The sequence below is a fragment of the Leucoraja erinacea genome, chromosome 2 (assembly GCF_028641065.1).
Source record: "Leucoraja erinacea ecotype New England chromosome 2, Leri_hhj_1, whole genome shotgun sequence".
Lineage (NCBI taxonomy): Eukaryota > Metazoa > Chordata > Chondrichthyes > Rajiformes > Rajidae > Leucoraja > Leucoraja erinaceus.
Window position 1 is genome coordinate 97,631,032 of NC_073378.1, and position 17,467 is coordinate 97,648,498.

A 17,467-nucleotide genomic window follows, 5' to 3' on the forward strand; every position below is an offset into this window, starting at 1 on the left:
TCTTTAAAATGATGAGAGGGATAGACAGAGTTGATGTGGACAAGCTTTTCCCTTTGAGAATAGGGAAGATTCAAACAAGAGGACATGACTTCAGAATTAAGGGACAGAAGTTTAAGGGTAATATGAGGGGGAACTTCTTTACTCAGAGATGTGGAATGAGCTTCCAGTGGAAGTGGTGGAGGCAGGTTCATTGGTATCATTTAAAAATAAATTGGATAGGCATATGGATGAGAAGGGAATGGAGGGTTATGGTATGAGTGCAGGCAGGTGGGACTAAGGGGAAAAAAAATTTGTTCGGCACGGACTTGTAGAGTCGCGATGGCCTGTTTCTGTGCTGTAATTGTTATATGGTTATATGGTTATATGAACATGTGCCTCGGTAATCTGGTAATGGTGTAAGGCTCCCATTACACTGTCCCCCCCACCATCAAGATACCCACTGAGCTGACCCAGGTGGCGTGCCTCCGGTTGTATGAGTGGAGAGAGTGAGCAGCATGAAGACAACGTGAGCACCGGGCCTGTCCCTGACGTACTGTGTGTGAGATCGGGGGCCTTGTGGCACTCTGCCAAGAGAATTCTCCCTGGTTTAACCCCTCCCCCCGGCACCACACTTTTTCCTAACCTCAAACTAGTTAATACTTAAGGGCCTGTCCCACTTGGGCGTCATTTGTGTGTCACGCAGATGGCACGTAAGTGACGAGCAAATGACTCACAAGTGGGACAGGCCCTTTACCCGTCTTACTCGTTTATAACAAGACAATCAACAATAACGGACACCGTTCCACACCCCTCCATGGTCCAATATAATGAGGGATTACTATATACTAGGAAATATACTTTGTAAATGGAGCCACCCAACTGTATAATGTCAATAGTTCATGCTACTGCCAGAAAGGATAAAGGATAGTGTCAACAAAGGCATACAATAGGTATGTAGGTATAGCAGAAAAGCAAATAGTTTACCTTAAATGAAACACAGGAAATACTGTCATCTTCTCATACATTTTGATTGAATGAATGTAGGCTTGTAATCAATAATCAGACTGCTAGGCACCAGCATTCTTGACGAATTCTGAACCTGACCTGCGTGGCGTAGATAGAACCATAACATTTTTAACCTCTCTGTTTATGTTTTTTAATGACAGATTTTTTGAAAAAGGAAATTGCAACATTAAAATACATGAAAAAAATAAAGTAATTAGTCTGTAACCCCCACACAAATGGTAACATTTTGCCATAATTTATTTTAACAGCAGCAATAGCAAACAGAGTTTGAGCCAAACCACATGGAAATATTAGGAAGGTCTCGACTTGAAACATCACCCATTCCTCCTCACCAGAGCTGCTGCTTGCCCCGCAGACTTTCTCCAGCATTTTGTGTCTATCCTCGGTTTAAACCAGCATCTGCAGTTCCTTCCGACACAACAGGAATAAGCTATTGGAGCTAGTTCCATCACTCTTATAGACCATCTGATAATCATTTCAATGCCACTAATGTCATTTCTCCATATGCTTTAATGTGCTAGCTTAATTAACATCCATCAAGTATTGAATCAACAACCACGTACTTTAGATTGGAATGTAAGTTTTCTGTTGAAAATGTGTTTCATAATTTCACTCCCAAGATGGTCTAATTTTAATTTTAAGATGGTGTCCTCATGTTTTGGATTCCTTGCACAAAGTAATTTCCTTGCATCCGTTGCTCTGGATTGCTTAGCCTTGAGTGTGTTGAGCCACCAATATATGAAGCCGACATTAATGGACATGGACAGCTAAGTTGGCGGGATCAGGAATGTAGAAAGATTGGCATTGATAAGCATTTCAAATGAGAAGAATGAATGAATGAATTAATACTTTATTGTCATATATGACAAGTCACAGTGAAATTCTTTGCTTGAATACCCAAGGTATGCAAATAGTCCGTATATAAGCGCAGTCAAAATCACGAAGTATACACAGTATCCGCGCCAGGTCCCCCTTTGTTCTGCCCCTCCCCCATCCCGCCTCCCTCATGGCGCTCCCCCCACGCCGGGTCCTCCTTTGATCCTTCCCCCGACAGCGGCGTCCTCGTTCCACGTGTTCCGTCCTTGTCCATCGGTTAGCTCTTCCATCGACTGCCACACTGATCTGTCCACTATCGCTGACGGGTTCTCTCCGGACGCCTCCGTGGCGCGACCCAGGCCTCATCCGCATGGCTCCGATCTCGGCCACGGGCTCCACCATTCGAGGCTCCGTCAACCACGTGCCCCATCATGGACTCTGGCCATGGGCTCTGCTGACTCCGCTGGCCGCGAGCTCTGATTCGCAGGGGCTCTGGCCTCGGGTACTCCGTGGCTTGCCGGGAGGCTGTAAACTATAGAATAGACAGAGGAAGGTGATGTAGAAATCCCAATGCCCGAAGAAATATATAAAATCAAGGTGTTACAGGACCAGAACCCAATGTAGCTTGGTAAGGGGAACAACATGGGTCCAATGGAACTTGTTGTAGATTAACGTGTGATGAGCTGAAACTTAGCAAGTGTAATGGGAGATTGCACTGAGGTGAATTGCAATGTGCAAATCAGAAGGTGAAAGAACAAGGGTGAGTTCCAAAGTTGGAAAAAGTGATGATAGTTAGATGGAAGCAGGTAGAGAATTTGAGGTTTTAATTTGCCTCAGTGTCAAGCAAGGTGTTAAGGTTGTAATCAGTCTGGTTCAGTCTAATTATAGGTTGGTACATGTGATAGAGTTGGCAGTAAACTAGCAGAATGTGGGGCAGTGATATTAGCTTTGCAATGTTAAGCTGGTTAGAATCTGCAGCCTTTCCAAGTCTGGATGAGAAGTCTGACAGTATGAAAGGTTGGGCAGGTGGCACGGTGTCATTAACTTAGATATATTAAATACAATCATGCGCTTGAACGTTATGTTAATAGTCCTGTACAGCATAGAAACTGGCACAATGCCTGTGCTGAACATGATACCAAGATCATCTCTTTCCACCTACAATTCCCTGCATATTCATGCGCCCATCTAAATGTCTCTTAAATGCCACTATTATATTTGACTCCACCCAGCATTGCTTTCCAGCAGCAACATTATTCGCACAAGGATGAAAAGATTCAAATATGAATCAAGAGCAATTGGTTTAAACAGAGAACAGAGTTATTGCTGGAGATCCTCTGGGTAGAATCGGATGTGTGGGAATGGAACCAACAGAGGACAATTATGTCCAGCTGAGAGGAGGATAGATATTGGACGAATATGGTTTAATTAATAATGTCAAAGGTTGAGGAGAGGATGAAAGGGTATAATCTCTTCAGGTGGAATCACATAAAGTACTTTTTCATGGAGGCCAGACATAAAATATTCAAACAGTAGTTGAGAGATGCCCATGATTGCACATAACCAAGATCCTTTGATAGGAAGGAAAGTAGTAGATTGAGAAGGAGAACTATGGGATCTTGGAATAAGTTGTGTTTTTCTGTTATTTTGTTTCTTTCATTGATTTAACTAATTTAATTTTCTAACAACTTTGTAGCCTATTTGTGCATTATTCCTTACACCACAGTAGTGTAGATAGTGTAGATAGAAATTTCAGCCCAATGTGCTGAGCTGAGATTTGCAACCAATGTTAATTTTATTGACGAAATAACACTGATATTTAATAATTTCTGATGATTTCTACAAAAAGCCATTTGTAAAATTTTCACTTGTCTTTAGCATTATATGTTGCAGGAACCGTTGAGAAGTTATAAAATTACATGTTATTATTTTTTTGGCTTGAAATAATTTCAAAATGAGTGGGGTTTAATTTGTTGGAGGCAGATGTAATTGCAGTGATTTAAAGCAAAATGAATATTGCAACAAAAAGGTGGAAGAGAAGCAATAGTGATGTCCAAACATTAAAACAAAATGTTGGAAAAATGAACTTCTGAATATGTTGGAATTTAGATGAAACTGTTATCACGAAAGAAACTTAAGCATTTTGTTTAACTGCTTTTATGAGATACTAGACTAAGTGGGACCCGATGGGTCCCATGTTCACACAGAGGGGCTGGTCCCCCATCGCAATATTCCACCTCTCCACCAATTCCAATATTGCTGGCCAGTGGTGGAGCTTTCTGGAGTGCTAGTATGGGTGTTATGGGCCGAAGGGACTGGTTTCCAGAGGGTTAGAATGGACATTGTGGGCCGAATGGATTCTTGGGCTGGCAGCTCAGTCACTCAGGCTTGGTGGGCTGGCAGCTAAGCCACTCAGGCCTGGTGGGCTGGCAGCTCAGAAACTGCTACAATTCTGCCCAAAACAGGTGTGATACTCTGTGAGAGAAGGGGGAGAGGGTGGAGAATCAATTTTAGCTATTTTTCATCTTTTTCTGCAGATCACAGCAATGGAGGAAAGTCTATCCTGGCCTGAATCTCACAGGGAGCAAATGAAAGGAGGGAGAAAAATACTGGGGTGAGGTTTAATACTTGCAGGGGGAATACTTACTGATGGGCCGAAGGGACTCCTGGGCAAGTACAGGCCTGATGGGCCGAAGGGGCTTTAAAATAAAAATCTTAGTGAAATCTCAGTGTAAGGCACTTTTTCTGGACTTTTCCTGGCCTGACAGGGAACCTTTGGGCCAAAATGCTCCTCTTAGGCTAATGCGGGCATTTTGGGCAAAAGGAACTGGTTTCTCAGCGAATAGGGGCCTTGTGGGCCAAAATTAGTGGTTTCAGGAAGGTCAAACAACTAATTTCATTTTATTTTCAATTGCATTTTAGTCTTAAGCACAGGGTAGGCCGAATAGCTCATTGCATTTTCATTTCACTTCCATTGCCATTGCAGTTTCAAGCACAGGGCAGGCCAAGCCAAACAGCTCATTGCATTTTCACTTCATTTCCATTGCCATTGCACTTTCAAGCACAGGGCAGGTTCACGCCAAACAGCTCATTGCATTTTCACTTCATTTCCATTGCCATTACACTTTCAAGCACGGGGCAGGCTCAAGCCAAACAGTTCATTGCATTTTCACTTCATTTCCATTGCCATTGCACTTTCAAGCACAGAGCGGGCTCAAGCCAAAGCTCATTGAATTTTCACTACATTTCCATTGCCATTGCAGTTTCAAGCACAAGGCAGGCTCAAGCCCAACAGATTGCATTTTCACTTAATTTCCATTGCCTTTGCAGTTTCAAGCACAGGGCAGGCCAAACAACATTTCATTTTCATCAAGGGCTAACAAATCATTTATTCAAGTACATTGCATACTCACAGTGTTCTGTAGTTTCCCAGCTCAGACAGGGAGTTGTGACCTCTCCCTCGCCATCTTGCAGACAGATTGAGCCACGCCAACACTTCCGGGTTTTATTGTCCCTCCCGCTCCCACTGGAAGGGGCATGGCCTTCATGGCGGTGATTGAGTCTTTTATTTTTCATCGAAAGGAAAAATCCTCAGGGCCTGCGCAGCGGAGGACTCTGAGTAAGATGGCCAAAAAATAACAGCCATATGTGGTAGCGTTTATTTCTAAAATCAAAGCACTGTACAAACAGGAAGTGGTCAAGATGACACTTTTAATTCTATAGATGCAGAAGCAGCCTGATTAGCCACAAAGTAATGTGCAGGAGAACCTACCAAAAGTTACTTAAATAAACTTTGGGTGGAGGTAAAGAAGAAATAATTGATTGCTCTTGCGATTCGTTTCACCCAGTACATTACAGTTACAATCATATTGATACTGCTTCCAGAGAGGTATTATTTTCATAAATGATTCATGCTCAAGAAAGATTTAGAGGTACATAGAAATGTTTTAGTGTTTCTTTTAATTTAATTTGTTCATTTTATAAAATGTTCTGATTTATTTAAATTCATTGATTGTAGAAATTAGATTGGTGCCTTTATTTTGCATGTGCAAATAATGTTTTAGACGAGTTTGACAAAATTGAAACACCAAACAAACCCTCTGGCAGGAAATATCATTGTCACTTAGATAACATTTGTCTGCATTCGTATTCAATTCTCTGGATGCAGGAAACCATGCCATTGGTTGTTCTTCCCGCTGTTATCATACTCTTGAACGAACCTCTCATATGCTGTTGGTGTATTCCTGATCTTAAAATCTATCTCAACGCAGTCCGTGCACTTTTATCTGCACTTTCTCTGCAGCAATTACACTCTACTCTGTATTCTGTAATATTTTCTCTCTTGCACTACCTGTTATGCTCATCTGCCTGGATAGCATGCAAAACAAGGCTTTAACTGTTTCTCTATGTGACGATCATAAACCAAGATCAATTCAGTGTTGGAGTCATTCAGCAGATCAGGCAACATTTTTGGAAGACAAGGAAGGTAACGTTTTGATCCGAAACATTGGCTATTGACATTGTCCTCCAGAAACACGTCCTTGGCAGATGCTACCTGACCTGCTTAGTTACTCCAGCACCTAGTGCTTTGCTCAAGAATGCAGCATCTGAAATTCCCTGTGTCACTAATTCAGTGGTCGCAGACTTTGTTCAAATCACACCTGAGCCATGGTCTGTGATCTCTGAACACTTGATCATTTTACACCTCACAATGGCATGGGGCTGCTTACAGGACAACACTCAAATCAAGGCAGACCAATTTCTGGAAGAAGTTTGTACACAGAAGAGATCGCATTGTCTCCTCTTCTGCTGCCTTTTCCCATTGCCCTAATGCCAGCCTTTTATGTATCTGTTCACTGGCTGTCACAGATAAAGTACTGTGGGCTGTGCAATGTCACTGCTGTGCATAGGTGACAATAAAGAACCATTGAACCGTTTGACATTCTCCTGAGTGTTCCGTAACATGATATTCTCAAGTTTTTTCGAAAAGCTCCAGACACACGGGCCCAATCATTTGACATGATTCTCGGTATAAAATATCACTGTGACTTGTCACATGTGACAATAAAATATCACTCATCATAAGCCGTCATTGTGCATGCTTGACCAATTTTGCGAATGTTTGCATAGACTCAAGTGAACATGGGCATTGTGTGGAACATCTCTGGTACAGCCAAAGAAGGCATAATCCAATTTCTAGGCATTTCTTATTTTTTATGTTTGGTAAATGTTTTGGAAAGTTTCTGAATGTCTGAGAAATAACTGGAATGCACGGCTGACATCAGCAGTTACATACGGTGTGAGTCAGCTGCTGTCTTTCTCCTTTTGTCACCAGAGATTGCGTCAACATTTTTAGCAAATTCTAGTCAGATTACATCTAAATTTGTTTCACAGGTAGGCAGCTAACTGGCCGTACGTGCCACTGACCACCAAATCCAGGCCACCACTTACACAAATATTTAAGTTAAAATTAAACTGTGGCTTTATAAACTTCAGAAGCCAATTCACTGGAAACTAATTGGTTGAATGTGGCTCGTGCAGAGGAATGCAGCCTTTCAAGACATAGACTGAAAATGGTCCATCAATTTTCATGGTACCACTTTGCATCATAATAAGATGGAGGGAGGTAATGGGTAATTATGGGGGTTAAGACAGAACACATAGCGTCAGGAATATTGGAGCCACAAGTCTGAAATTTCGAGACTATTTGTAAGTGTGGCACCAGTTACTGAGTTGGCTCTCATGTGTCCCAATTATATATTTTTCCTCTGCACTGACATGCAAATTATGACACATATCACTAATTGACGTATTTATCTCCACTCTCCATGAAACATGTGTATTTAATTTGTATATCTTTGATTGAGGCAACAGGCACAGTTGGTGTGTACCATTTATTACGGATGCAATAACTGTGTGGTTGAGATGGTTCCAACATGATGCCCTTGAGGATGGGAGCTTGGAGCTGAACCATTCTTCTGTGGTCGATTAGACAAGCAGGCAGGTAGATTTGTGGTGTGGATACTTCAATAAACGACTGCCGGCTAGACTGATTCATTGGACTTGGGGGAATATTTCCATGGCTGAAGCTGGAATTAATCTGGGTAATTTGCAAGCTTCCACCCCGATCAGTGAGAGCTGACTGGACAAGCAGTGGGAAGTGTACCAAACCTCTAAACTGGTGTGTGATTAAAGTTGATTAATTTGCAACACCACTCCTATGGTGTTTAAAGCTGGAGTGTATGCCTGTTAGCAGCGACCATGAACTCTCTGCCAGCCAGATGCAGCCAGACCCTCACACAAGGCAATGAGCAGGATATAGTTTTTTGGAAAGCTCATTGGAGGTGTTAATCAATTTTTTCTGTAAAAAGGCATGTATTCAATTGAGCATGAACATGGTTGGCATTGTGATAGTGCAATTCCCTGATTTAGCCATGGGTATATAGGGACTGGACTAAATCATCCAGTCGCTCATGATGTCTCTGTTTTAATGAGATCATGGCTAATCTATCACCTAACTTCTTTGTAAGACATCACTTTGTAAAACCCAACTTTGCTTCATATACCTTGATCAGCCAGGTTAAAAAAATCTATTAACCTTCAATTTAATATTTACTGTTCACCCAACATTTCACATTTCCCTTATGATTTTTGAGGAATTCAGTAAGAAATAGCTGGCGTCCTGTTGCCATCGCAACAACCTGGAGCTAAATGCTCTTAAGACAGTGGAATTGGTTGCAGACTTTCGGAGAGCTCCCCCTCCCCTCACCTCACTCACCATCAACAACACCACAGTCACATCTCTGGAGTCTTTTAAGTTCCCGGGAAGCATAATCTCCAAGGATCTTAAATGGGGGGCCACCATCGACTCCACAGTCAAAAAGGCACAACAGAGGATTCAAGGTACACAAAAATGCTGGAGAAACTCAGCGGGTGCAGCAGCATCTATGGAGCGAAGGAAATAGGTGACGTTTCGGGCCAAAACCCTTCTTCAGACTGATGGGGGGTGGGGGAGTGAAGGAAGGAAAAAGGGAGGAGGAGGAGCCCGAGGGCGGGGGGATGGGAGGAGACAGCCCGAGGGTTAAGGAAGGGGAGGAGACAGCAAGGGCTCAGTTAGAGAGGAGGTTGTGAAACTGTCTCCGGAGAGAGGAGGAGAACTTCTTCAAAGTAGGCATACCTTGATCACAAAAATGCTGGAGGATTCAAGATTCAAGATTCAAGATACATTTAATTGTCACATGTGCCAGATGGCACCGTGAAATGAAATTCCCATACAGCCATACAATAAAAAAATAAAGAACACACACTATAGAATTTGACATAAAACATCCCCACCCCACAGAATCAAAGTTTCCCACTGTGTGGGAAGGCACCAAAGTCAGTCTCTTCCTCCACTGTTCCTCGTGGTCAGGGCCTCCCCAAGCCCTCCGCAGTTGCAGCTACGGGCGGCCCGATGTCCAGGACCGCTCGCCGGGGATGATACAAGTCTGACGTCGGGGCTGCGGGACGTCCTCAGCGGCGTGGACACAGAGTTGGCCCTCTCCTACCGGAGTCGGCAGCTTCCAAAGTCCGCAGGCCGCGCCGGGCGGAGACTGCTGCTGTAGACCCTCTGCAAGGCGCCCCAGGACTCCATGATGTTGTTTAGCGCCGCCCGCGTTGGAAGCTCTCCGCACCAGAGCTCCACAATGTTGGAGCAGCGGCCCAACGCACCGGAGCTCCAAACGGCGACCCAGGTAGGCATCGCCCGCTCCGCGGTGACTCCAGCGCTGCGCCGCCGCTGTAGCAGCCCTGGTCCGGTTCCCGGTCCCCGGCAGGAAAGGCCACTCCGATCCAGCTGGTAGGCCGCGAGGTGGGGGGGGGCGAGGACGCGACTCGGAGAAATAGTCGCGCCCCCGCCAGGAAGAGACTGGGAGACGGTTTCCCCCTTACCCTGCCCCCCTCCCCCACATAGAAAAGTTAAAGTTTCCCCCAACACAAAAATTTAGACTAACTAAAAATTTAAAAAAAGATTGAAATAACAGACAGGCTGTAGATAGAGGCTGCTGCCAGTGCAGCGCCCCTAGTGTACTTCCTGCAGCAGCTGAGGAAGCACAATCTGCCACAGGCAATGATGGTCCAATTCTATACGGCCATCGTAGAGTCTGTCCTAACCTTCTCCATCTTGGTCTGGTTTGGCTCAGCCACCAAGCATGACATCCGGAGGCTGCAGCGAATCGTCCGATCAGCAGAGATATCTAATCCTCAAACTATATTGAGAGTGACTGAGTATCACAGAATGTTATTCAGAATTCCATGTTTTTGTCATAGTTGCAATATATTTATCCTTGAAAAATGTTAAACTTTTATTAGATTGGTGCTTTGTGAAATAATCTTTTCAAACCTATTATCTTATTTCATGATAAGTTCCACTGTGGAATGAAAAATTGTCTTGAGTAAATAGTGACACAGTTTAATGCAACCCTTAAGCTAAATTAAATATTCTAAACAAATCATTATAATACCAAAGCACAATATTTATGGTATTAACATTCAAGATCAAGTTCTTAATTATGCTGCATAGATGTCTATAAAGTCTGCTTATTGTAAACACTAAATGGAACAACATGTTGGCAATTTACTGCATAAATTGTAGATGTTTTGCTGTGGGGGCAAAATAGATGTGAACCCTGTTAAAGAAAGAAAATCATTTACAGTGCCCTCCATAATGTTTGGGACTGTAAGGAAAATCCATTTCTTTGTCTCATGAGATAATGACAATAAATTGAATACAATACAATGAATACAATACAATATAACTGACTGAAAATAACTACTGGAGATGTTGGCTGAGAGAGAATGCTGGCTTTGGTTCATTTATCCTTCCAGTGAACTTGGAGGATTTTCCAGGTGTCTTAGTGATGACCTGACTATGTTGGCGGAAGCGCTTTGTGAGGTCAAGTACTACACCAAGGTTGCAAATTATACAGTTTGAATTCAAAGTTCATAAGTTTGTGTGATAGTAGAAACATAGAAACATAGAAAATAGGTGCAGGAGTAGGCCATTCGGCCCTTCGAGCCTGCACCGCCATTCAATATGATCATGGCTGATCATCCAACTCAGTATCCTGTACCTGCCTTCTCTCCATACCCCCTGATCCCTTTAGCCACAAGGGCCACATATAACTCCCTCTTAAATATAGCCAATGAACTGGCCTCAACTTCATTATGTGGCAGAGAATTCCAGAGATTCACCACTCTCTGTGTAAAAAATGTTTTTCTCATCTCAGTCCTAAAAGATTTTCCCTTTATCCTTAAACTGTGACCCCTTGTTCTGGACTACCCCAACATCGGGAACAATCTTCCTGCATCTAGCTTGTCCAACCCCTTAAGAATTTTGTAAGTTTCTATAAGTTTCAATCTTCTAAATTCTAGCGAGTACAAGTCGAGTCTATCCAGTCTTTCTTCATATGAAAGTCCTGACATCCCAGGAATCACTCGTGAACCTTCTCTGTACTCCCTCTATGGCAAGAATGTCCTTCCTCAGATTAGGAGACTAAAACTGTTCGCAATACTCCAGGTGCGGTCTCACCAAGACCCTGTACTGCTGCAGTAGAACCTCCCTGCTCCTATACTCAAATCCTTTTGCTATGAATGCTAACATACCATTCGCTTTCTTCACTGCCTGCTGCACCTGCATGACTACTTTCAAAGACTGGTGTACCATGACACCCAGGTCTCGTTGCATCTCCACTTTTCCTAATCGGCCAACATTCAGGTAATAGTCTACTTTCCTGTTTTTGCCACCAAATTGGATAACCTCACATTTATCCACATTATACTGCATCTGCCATGCATTTGCCCACTCACCCAGCCTATCCAAGTCATCTTGCAGAATTAAGGCCATTCGGCAATCAAGTCTACTCCGCCATTCAATCATGGCTGATCTATCTTTCCCTCTTAGCCCCATTCTCACGCTTTCTCCCCATAACCCCTGACACCCGTACTAATCAAGAATCTATCTATCTCTGCCTTAAAAATAAGTTGCCTCTTTGAGACAAAATAAATGGAATGATATTTGTGACTAGGTCTATTCATTGATTAGACTGAAGGAATTTTTGCTCAGCTTGTCGGAGTATTTATAGTTAGTGGTGAGGGTGAGAAGGATGGTGCTGAGGATGCGTCAAGCATACAAAGAATGTAGCCCTGGAAAATATTCACCCATTCCATCTCGTATCATTTAAAGATATGATTTACGCAATAGTATTTATTCTGCTGAATCTTTAAATAAAATTTACAGCTCAGTAATGGTTTATTAAATCCAAATAATCTATGTTTAAAAAAAATCATTCTCATGAACCTCCTGTCACTTTAATTATTGCCTCACACTTTCCAACCGCATCCCTTTATTCCTTTACTAAATGCATTTGAAAGGTATGTACTGCGACAGGTTTGCACTAGTTTCTTTGTGCATCTTTCCTTCCAGCTTGATTTCTACTCCGATTGCAACTTTTCAATGTAATGGCGTACATATTGAATGAGTTTCTACAGCTTGGAAAGGAAGAGCACTTTTAATAGTTATTTGGTTCAATGTGAGGTTTGAGAATCTTTGCTTTTACATTTTAATTAGCCAACACAGACAGTGCCAAGGCAGATCTGGTTGGATAGACTCTGCAAGGAACCTTTAACAATAATCAATTAAGCTACTTGTTTTAAAGAAACTGTTGGACTGGCTTAAGAATTTGATTTGATGTACACTGAGAATACTCAGCCTTGCTCTTTTTCATGCCTAATGGATCTGCCCCACAGGCGACTAAAGAAGACTATGCGGTCGCTGTTTGTTTGCGGTTGGTTGCCAGGGAGTCACCTTCATAGTCGTGAGTAGTTCCCGCATTCTCTTTCTGGTCAACATGTTGAAAAATTAGCGGCGACCAGAATGAAGCTGCCATGGAGAGTAGCGTGAATTCTCGTACTGTAGGTGCAGTGGTTGTGGGTCGCCAGGAGGTCGAAGGTTGTCGTATGTTGTTACCGGTGCTGATCGGTGGGCTCATTGGGAGAAAAAAAAACGTAAACAGTAGTTTTCAGAACCAAGGATAACCGACCGGCTGTTGTTAATGTCCGCCGAGTTTCACAGCCTGGCTTCTTAAAAGTTGTCTCCATTCCTTCTCCCCTCTTCTCTCCATTCTCCCCCTCTCCCCCCTCTCTCCCCCTCTTTTAAAAGACTTATGTGACCCTTCCCGTACACTGTGCTTTCACCGTCTTAATTCCAGCACCAAGCTTCCTGTTCATCATGATGTGCGTCTGTATCACATTGGCTTTGTACCGTATGAATTTCACTCAGACAGCGCTCCCTCCGATTTCCCGATCCCCCGCCTGCACAATAGCACTATCCTACACACAGGAGGGACAATTTACAGTTTTACCAAGCCAATTACCCAACAAACCTGTAAGTCTTTAGAGTGTGGGAGGAAACCATAACACCCGGAGAAAACCCACGGATGTCACGGGGAGAACGCACAAACTCTGTACAGAGAGCACCAGTGGTCAGGATCGAACTTAGGTCTCTGGCGTGGAAAGGCAGCAACTCTACAGCAATGCCACCATGCTGCTCTTAAATGCTTGAAGTCAAACACTTGTTGAAATTGACTTGCTTGTTAACAAATAGTTTAACTTTCTGATATTACAATGTTTGCCTACTTGAGTTTAATAGTGCAGTTTTCCCCTGGTGCTTCATATTGGATTGTCAATCATGATTACATACTCCAAAGTTTGTAGTGCTGCTTACAAACCAATTTCTCTGATGCCACGTCCAGGTAGTATCTTTGTGAGTGAGCTGTCGCAGGGGAGCTGGCTGAAATTGGAAATACATTTACTATGGTAGTTGACCATCCTCAGAAAACATCTGCAGGGCGGGGACATCTGCTGGTGACAACGAATAGATTTTGCAGGCTCATCTGCAAATGTGTCTTTGATTCCTCCTGTAGAACCTTCCTTCTGATTGAACAATGGAAGATCTGGCTCCTGACATATCTCGTTTACCATGCCGATGCATTGGGGTCTGTAACCGGACAACCTGTCCTTCCATCAAAGGCTGGAGTTATCTACTTGATTGACCTTCTGTGACAACCTTTTGTTGAGAAGTTGGGCCTGAACCTCTTGAGTCTTACACATGTGTGGTTCCAGCAGTTTCTTTGAGACTGGGAGGATGGTATGTGTTATCCTTGACATCAGTCTTTGTGCTGAAGATCCAAGCATTGTTTCATGTGGTACATTTCTGATATTAAGGAGATCTAGGAAAACGTCCGATTGGCCTCTGTAACATTTTTCCATGACTTGTTTCACGTTGCGGAATGCTCGTTCAGCGAACGCATTCGATTGGGGATACTCCTTTTGTAGTGAGACTGGGATAACTGCTTTGTGGGCCTTCATGATGACCCCATCTTCAATGGTTAATTCATCTCTGAAAGAAAAATAAAGATGAATAGCATGCGGCAGCATGCGTTGATTGCCGGGCCATCCATGTTTGATGATGGTGGTGAGTGTCTGTAAAGTTGCGTCCTCTGCCATGTGTAACATCAATTCCTCCAGGCGAAAATGTGGTTGACCGCAATAACATCAAAACTGTCCTTCTCGGCTGCTGCATGCTTCTCGGCTGCATACAGAGTACATATGTTTTCCACATTTGTAAACAAGGGTAATGCTGTACTTCTGAAATCCTAACATCATCCTTTGAAGTCTTGCTGGTGCCGCTTGTATGGGCTTGTTCAGTAAAGTGACCAGTGGTTGGTGATCCGTTTCTATGGTCACTGGCATGCCATAGATGTAGTTGTTGAACTTAGTACACGCAAAAACCACCGGCAACAACTCTTTTTTGATTTGAACATATCTGGTTTCATTGTCCATCATTGTCCATGAAGCATACACAACAGGCCATCCTTCCTGCAAACATGCTGCACCAAGGAACATACTGTGAAGTATCACAGGGAAGCGTGACTGGCTTATTGACATCATTGTAAGACAGAACAGGTGGGCAAGACACATGCCGTTTCAGTGCCTCAAAGACATATTGCTACTGCTCATGATAGGCCCAGGCAGTATCTTTGTGAGTGAGCTGTCGCAGGGGAGCTGACAGCTGGCTGACATTGGGAATAAATTTACCAAGGTAGTTGACCATCCTCAGAAACATTTGTAGGGCGGGGACATCTGCTGGCGCCATCATCTCACTGATAGCCGTCGATTTGGAAGGGTCAGCTTTAAGGCCTTCGCTTGTAAAAATGTGTCCAACATAGCTGACCTGATTCACCCGGAACTTGCACTTGAGAGGATTAAGCTTCAAGTGCACCTTTCTTGCATGGTGAAGCATTTTTCTTAAATTAGCGTTGTGTTCTTCAAAGTCTTTACCTGCAATTATGATGTCGTCAACGATGATCGCACAGGGATAACCTTCGAAAATCTGTTCCATGGCACGCTGGAACATCTCACTGGCAGAGTTGAGTCCGAACGGCATCCGTAGAAACCTGTAGCAGCCAAAAGAAGTGCTGAGCGTGGTTAGTATTGAAGATTTATAGTTGAACGGAATCTGCCAGAAGGAGCTCTTAGCATCTAACACTGAAAATGTTGTTACGTTTGCCATGTGTGCAGCTCCTTGCTTCTATCTTTAAAGCATGTCATGATTCAATTGTCTCGCCAGCCTTCTGATTCCATGTGTTGAACTTGTGCCGTTCCATGATGAGATTAGTTTGAGGGCAGCATAACTTGAAATTTATTCTTGAGACATTGAGGATCCGTTTTTGATGCAGCGGGGGTGATGACCTCTACTCCGTTTCCCTCAGCAGGCTGTCTCGCCTCCTCCACATACACAAAAGACTTTGCACGTCGGATAGCCACCTGTCCTTTAAGATTGAGAAGTATGTACGTTTGAGTGCGGGGTGGCTTATTGGAGTGTGCCGCAGCGATAACATTGTCATATTCTTCCACGAAGATGCGCCATCTTTCACCGATGTTGCTGTCGAAGCTGAGCGGGTATGATCTCCCGAATTAGCAAATAAACCTTTTGATCTGTCTTTAGAGAAAAAGAGAGAAAAGCTCACGAAGCTCAAGCCGATGACGTTCTGGAATAAAACTTCTGACACCATGTATGAAGTTGTGTGAATAACAACACGTAGTTTAACTTCATAATAAGTTTTATTAACCTTGAGGCAATCCAACTAGACAAAGCTCCTGCATTCCTCTCCAGTATTCCTTATCTGAACTGTCCCTAGATGATACGCATGCGCTAGCTAACATTCTTCAGGAACAGTCTCTACGAATACCTGACATGGATTAGGAATATAGTGACTGATCTACAGTTGCTACCTGTTAACTCAATCTCATATGAAATGCCTGTGAGTTTAATGAAAGCTGGATTTAAGCCAGTTAGGAGCTGGACCCCAGTGAATCTAATGCAAAATCTCATCTATATACTAAAAGTCTGATCTTGACCGCTTTTGGCCCACTGTGCTGCAATTTCCGACAGAACGGCGCCACCTACGGCCATCATTTTTGGCCACCTCGCTCAGAGCCCCCCTCCGCCTTCCGGGACCAGAGGATTTTTCCCATCGATGAGAAATCAGAGAGATATTAATGTTTTTTTTTAAATTGCCATTCTCTCTGCTGCTCCTGCTGGAGAGACTTTATGGAACCATTTTAGAACCAATAGACACACTTTTTGCAAGCATTTTAGAACCAATAGACACTTTTTGCTTTTTGCAAGCAATTTAGAACCAATAGAGACACGTTTTGCAAGCATGTTAGAACCAATAGACACTTTTAAAGCAGTTACCACCACCAATAACAGCCATTTCCTTTTTTTTGCAGTGCGGCCTTTCAAAACATTTTCAAAGCAATAGAGATGCTTTTTGCAAGCATTTTAGAACCAATAGAGACACTTTTTGTAAGCATTTTTGAACAAATAGAGACACTTTTTGTAAGCATTTTAGAACCAATAGACACTTTTTGCAAGCCTTTTAGAACCAATAGACACTTTTTGTAACCATTTTAGAAGCAAGATACACTTTTTGCAAGCATTTTAGAACCACATTAAGGGCACTCACAGTTGAGTAGACATGTGTTCAGTGTTATTCACAGCTCAGAGAGACGTGATCCTCAGGCTTCCTCCATCTTGCAGAGACTGAGTGAGGCACACCACTTCCGGGTTTTATAGTCCCTCTCCCCTCCCACCAGCAGAGAGAATGGCATTCAGACTTTTAGTAATATCTATATTACTAAAAGTCTGATCTTGACCGCTTTTGGCTCAATGTGCTGCGATTTCCGACAGAACGCCGCCACCTATGGCCGTCATTTTTGGCCACCTCGCTTAGAGCCCCCCTCCGCCTTCCGGGACCAGAGGACTTTTCCCATCGATGAAATAACAGGGAGATATTAATGTTTTAAAAAAAATTGCCATTCTCTCGGCTGCTCCTGCTGGAGGGAGGGGGAGTGACTATAAAACCAGGGAGTGCTGTGCCTCACTCAGTCTCTGCAAGATGGAGGAAGCCATCTCTCTCAGCTCTGAATAACATTGAACACATGTCTACTCAACTGTGAGTGCCCTTAATGTGGTTTGAAAATGAAAATATGGTTGCTTTGAAGTAAAAAGGCACTGCCTGCAAATGGTTGTTTGGGGGCTTTG

The 17,467-nt window shown here is 43.3% G+C and overlaps 1 protein-coding gene across 3 annotated transcripts in view; it reads left to right on the forward strand.

The window, feature by feature from the left end:
- Window positions 1-17,467, forward strand: part of crppa (CDP-L-ribitol pyrophosphorylase A) — a 230,206-nt gene that overhangs the window by 138,671 nt on the left and 74,068 nt on the right. The window contains exon 10 of one of the 3 annotated variants that reach the window (XM_055661840.1): window positions 4,359-4,435. The exons of the other annotated variants lie outside the window; for them this stretch is intronic. Coding sequence (XP_055517815.1) covers window positions 4,359-4,435 — 77 coding nt within the window. The remainder of the gene's footprint in view (window positions 1-4,358; window positions 4,436-17,467) is intronic. 3 annotated transcript variants of the gene reach the window in all.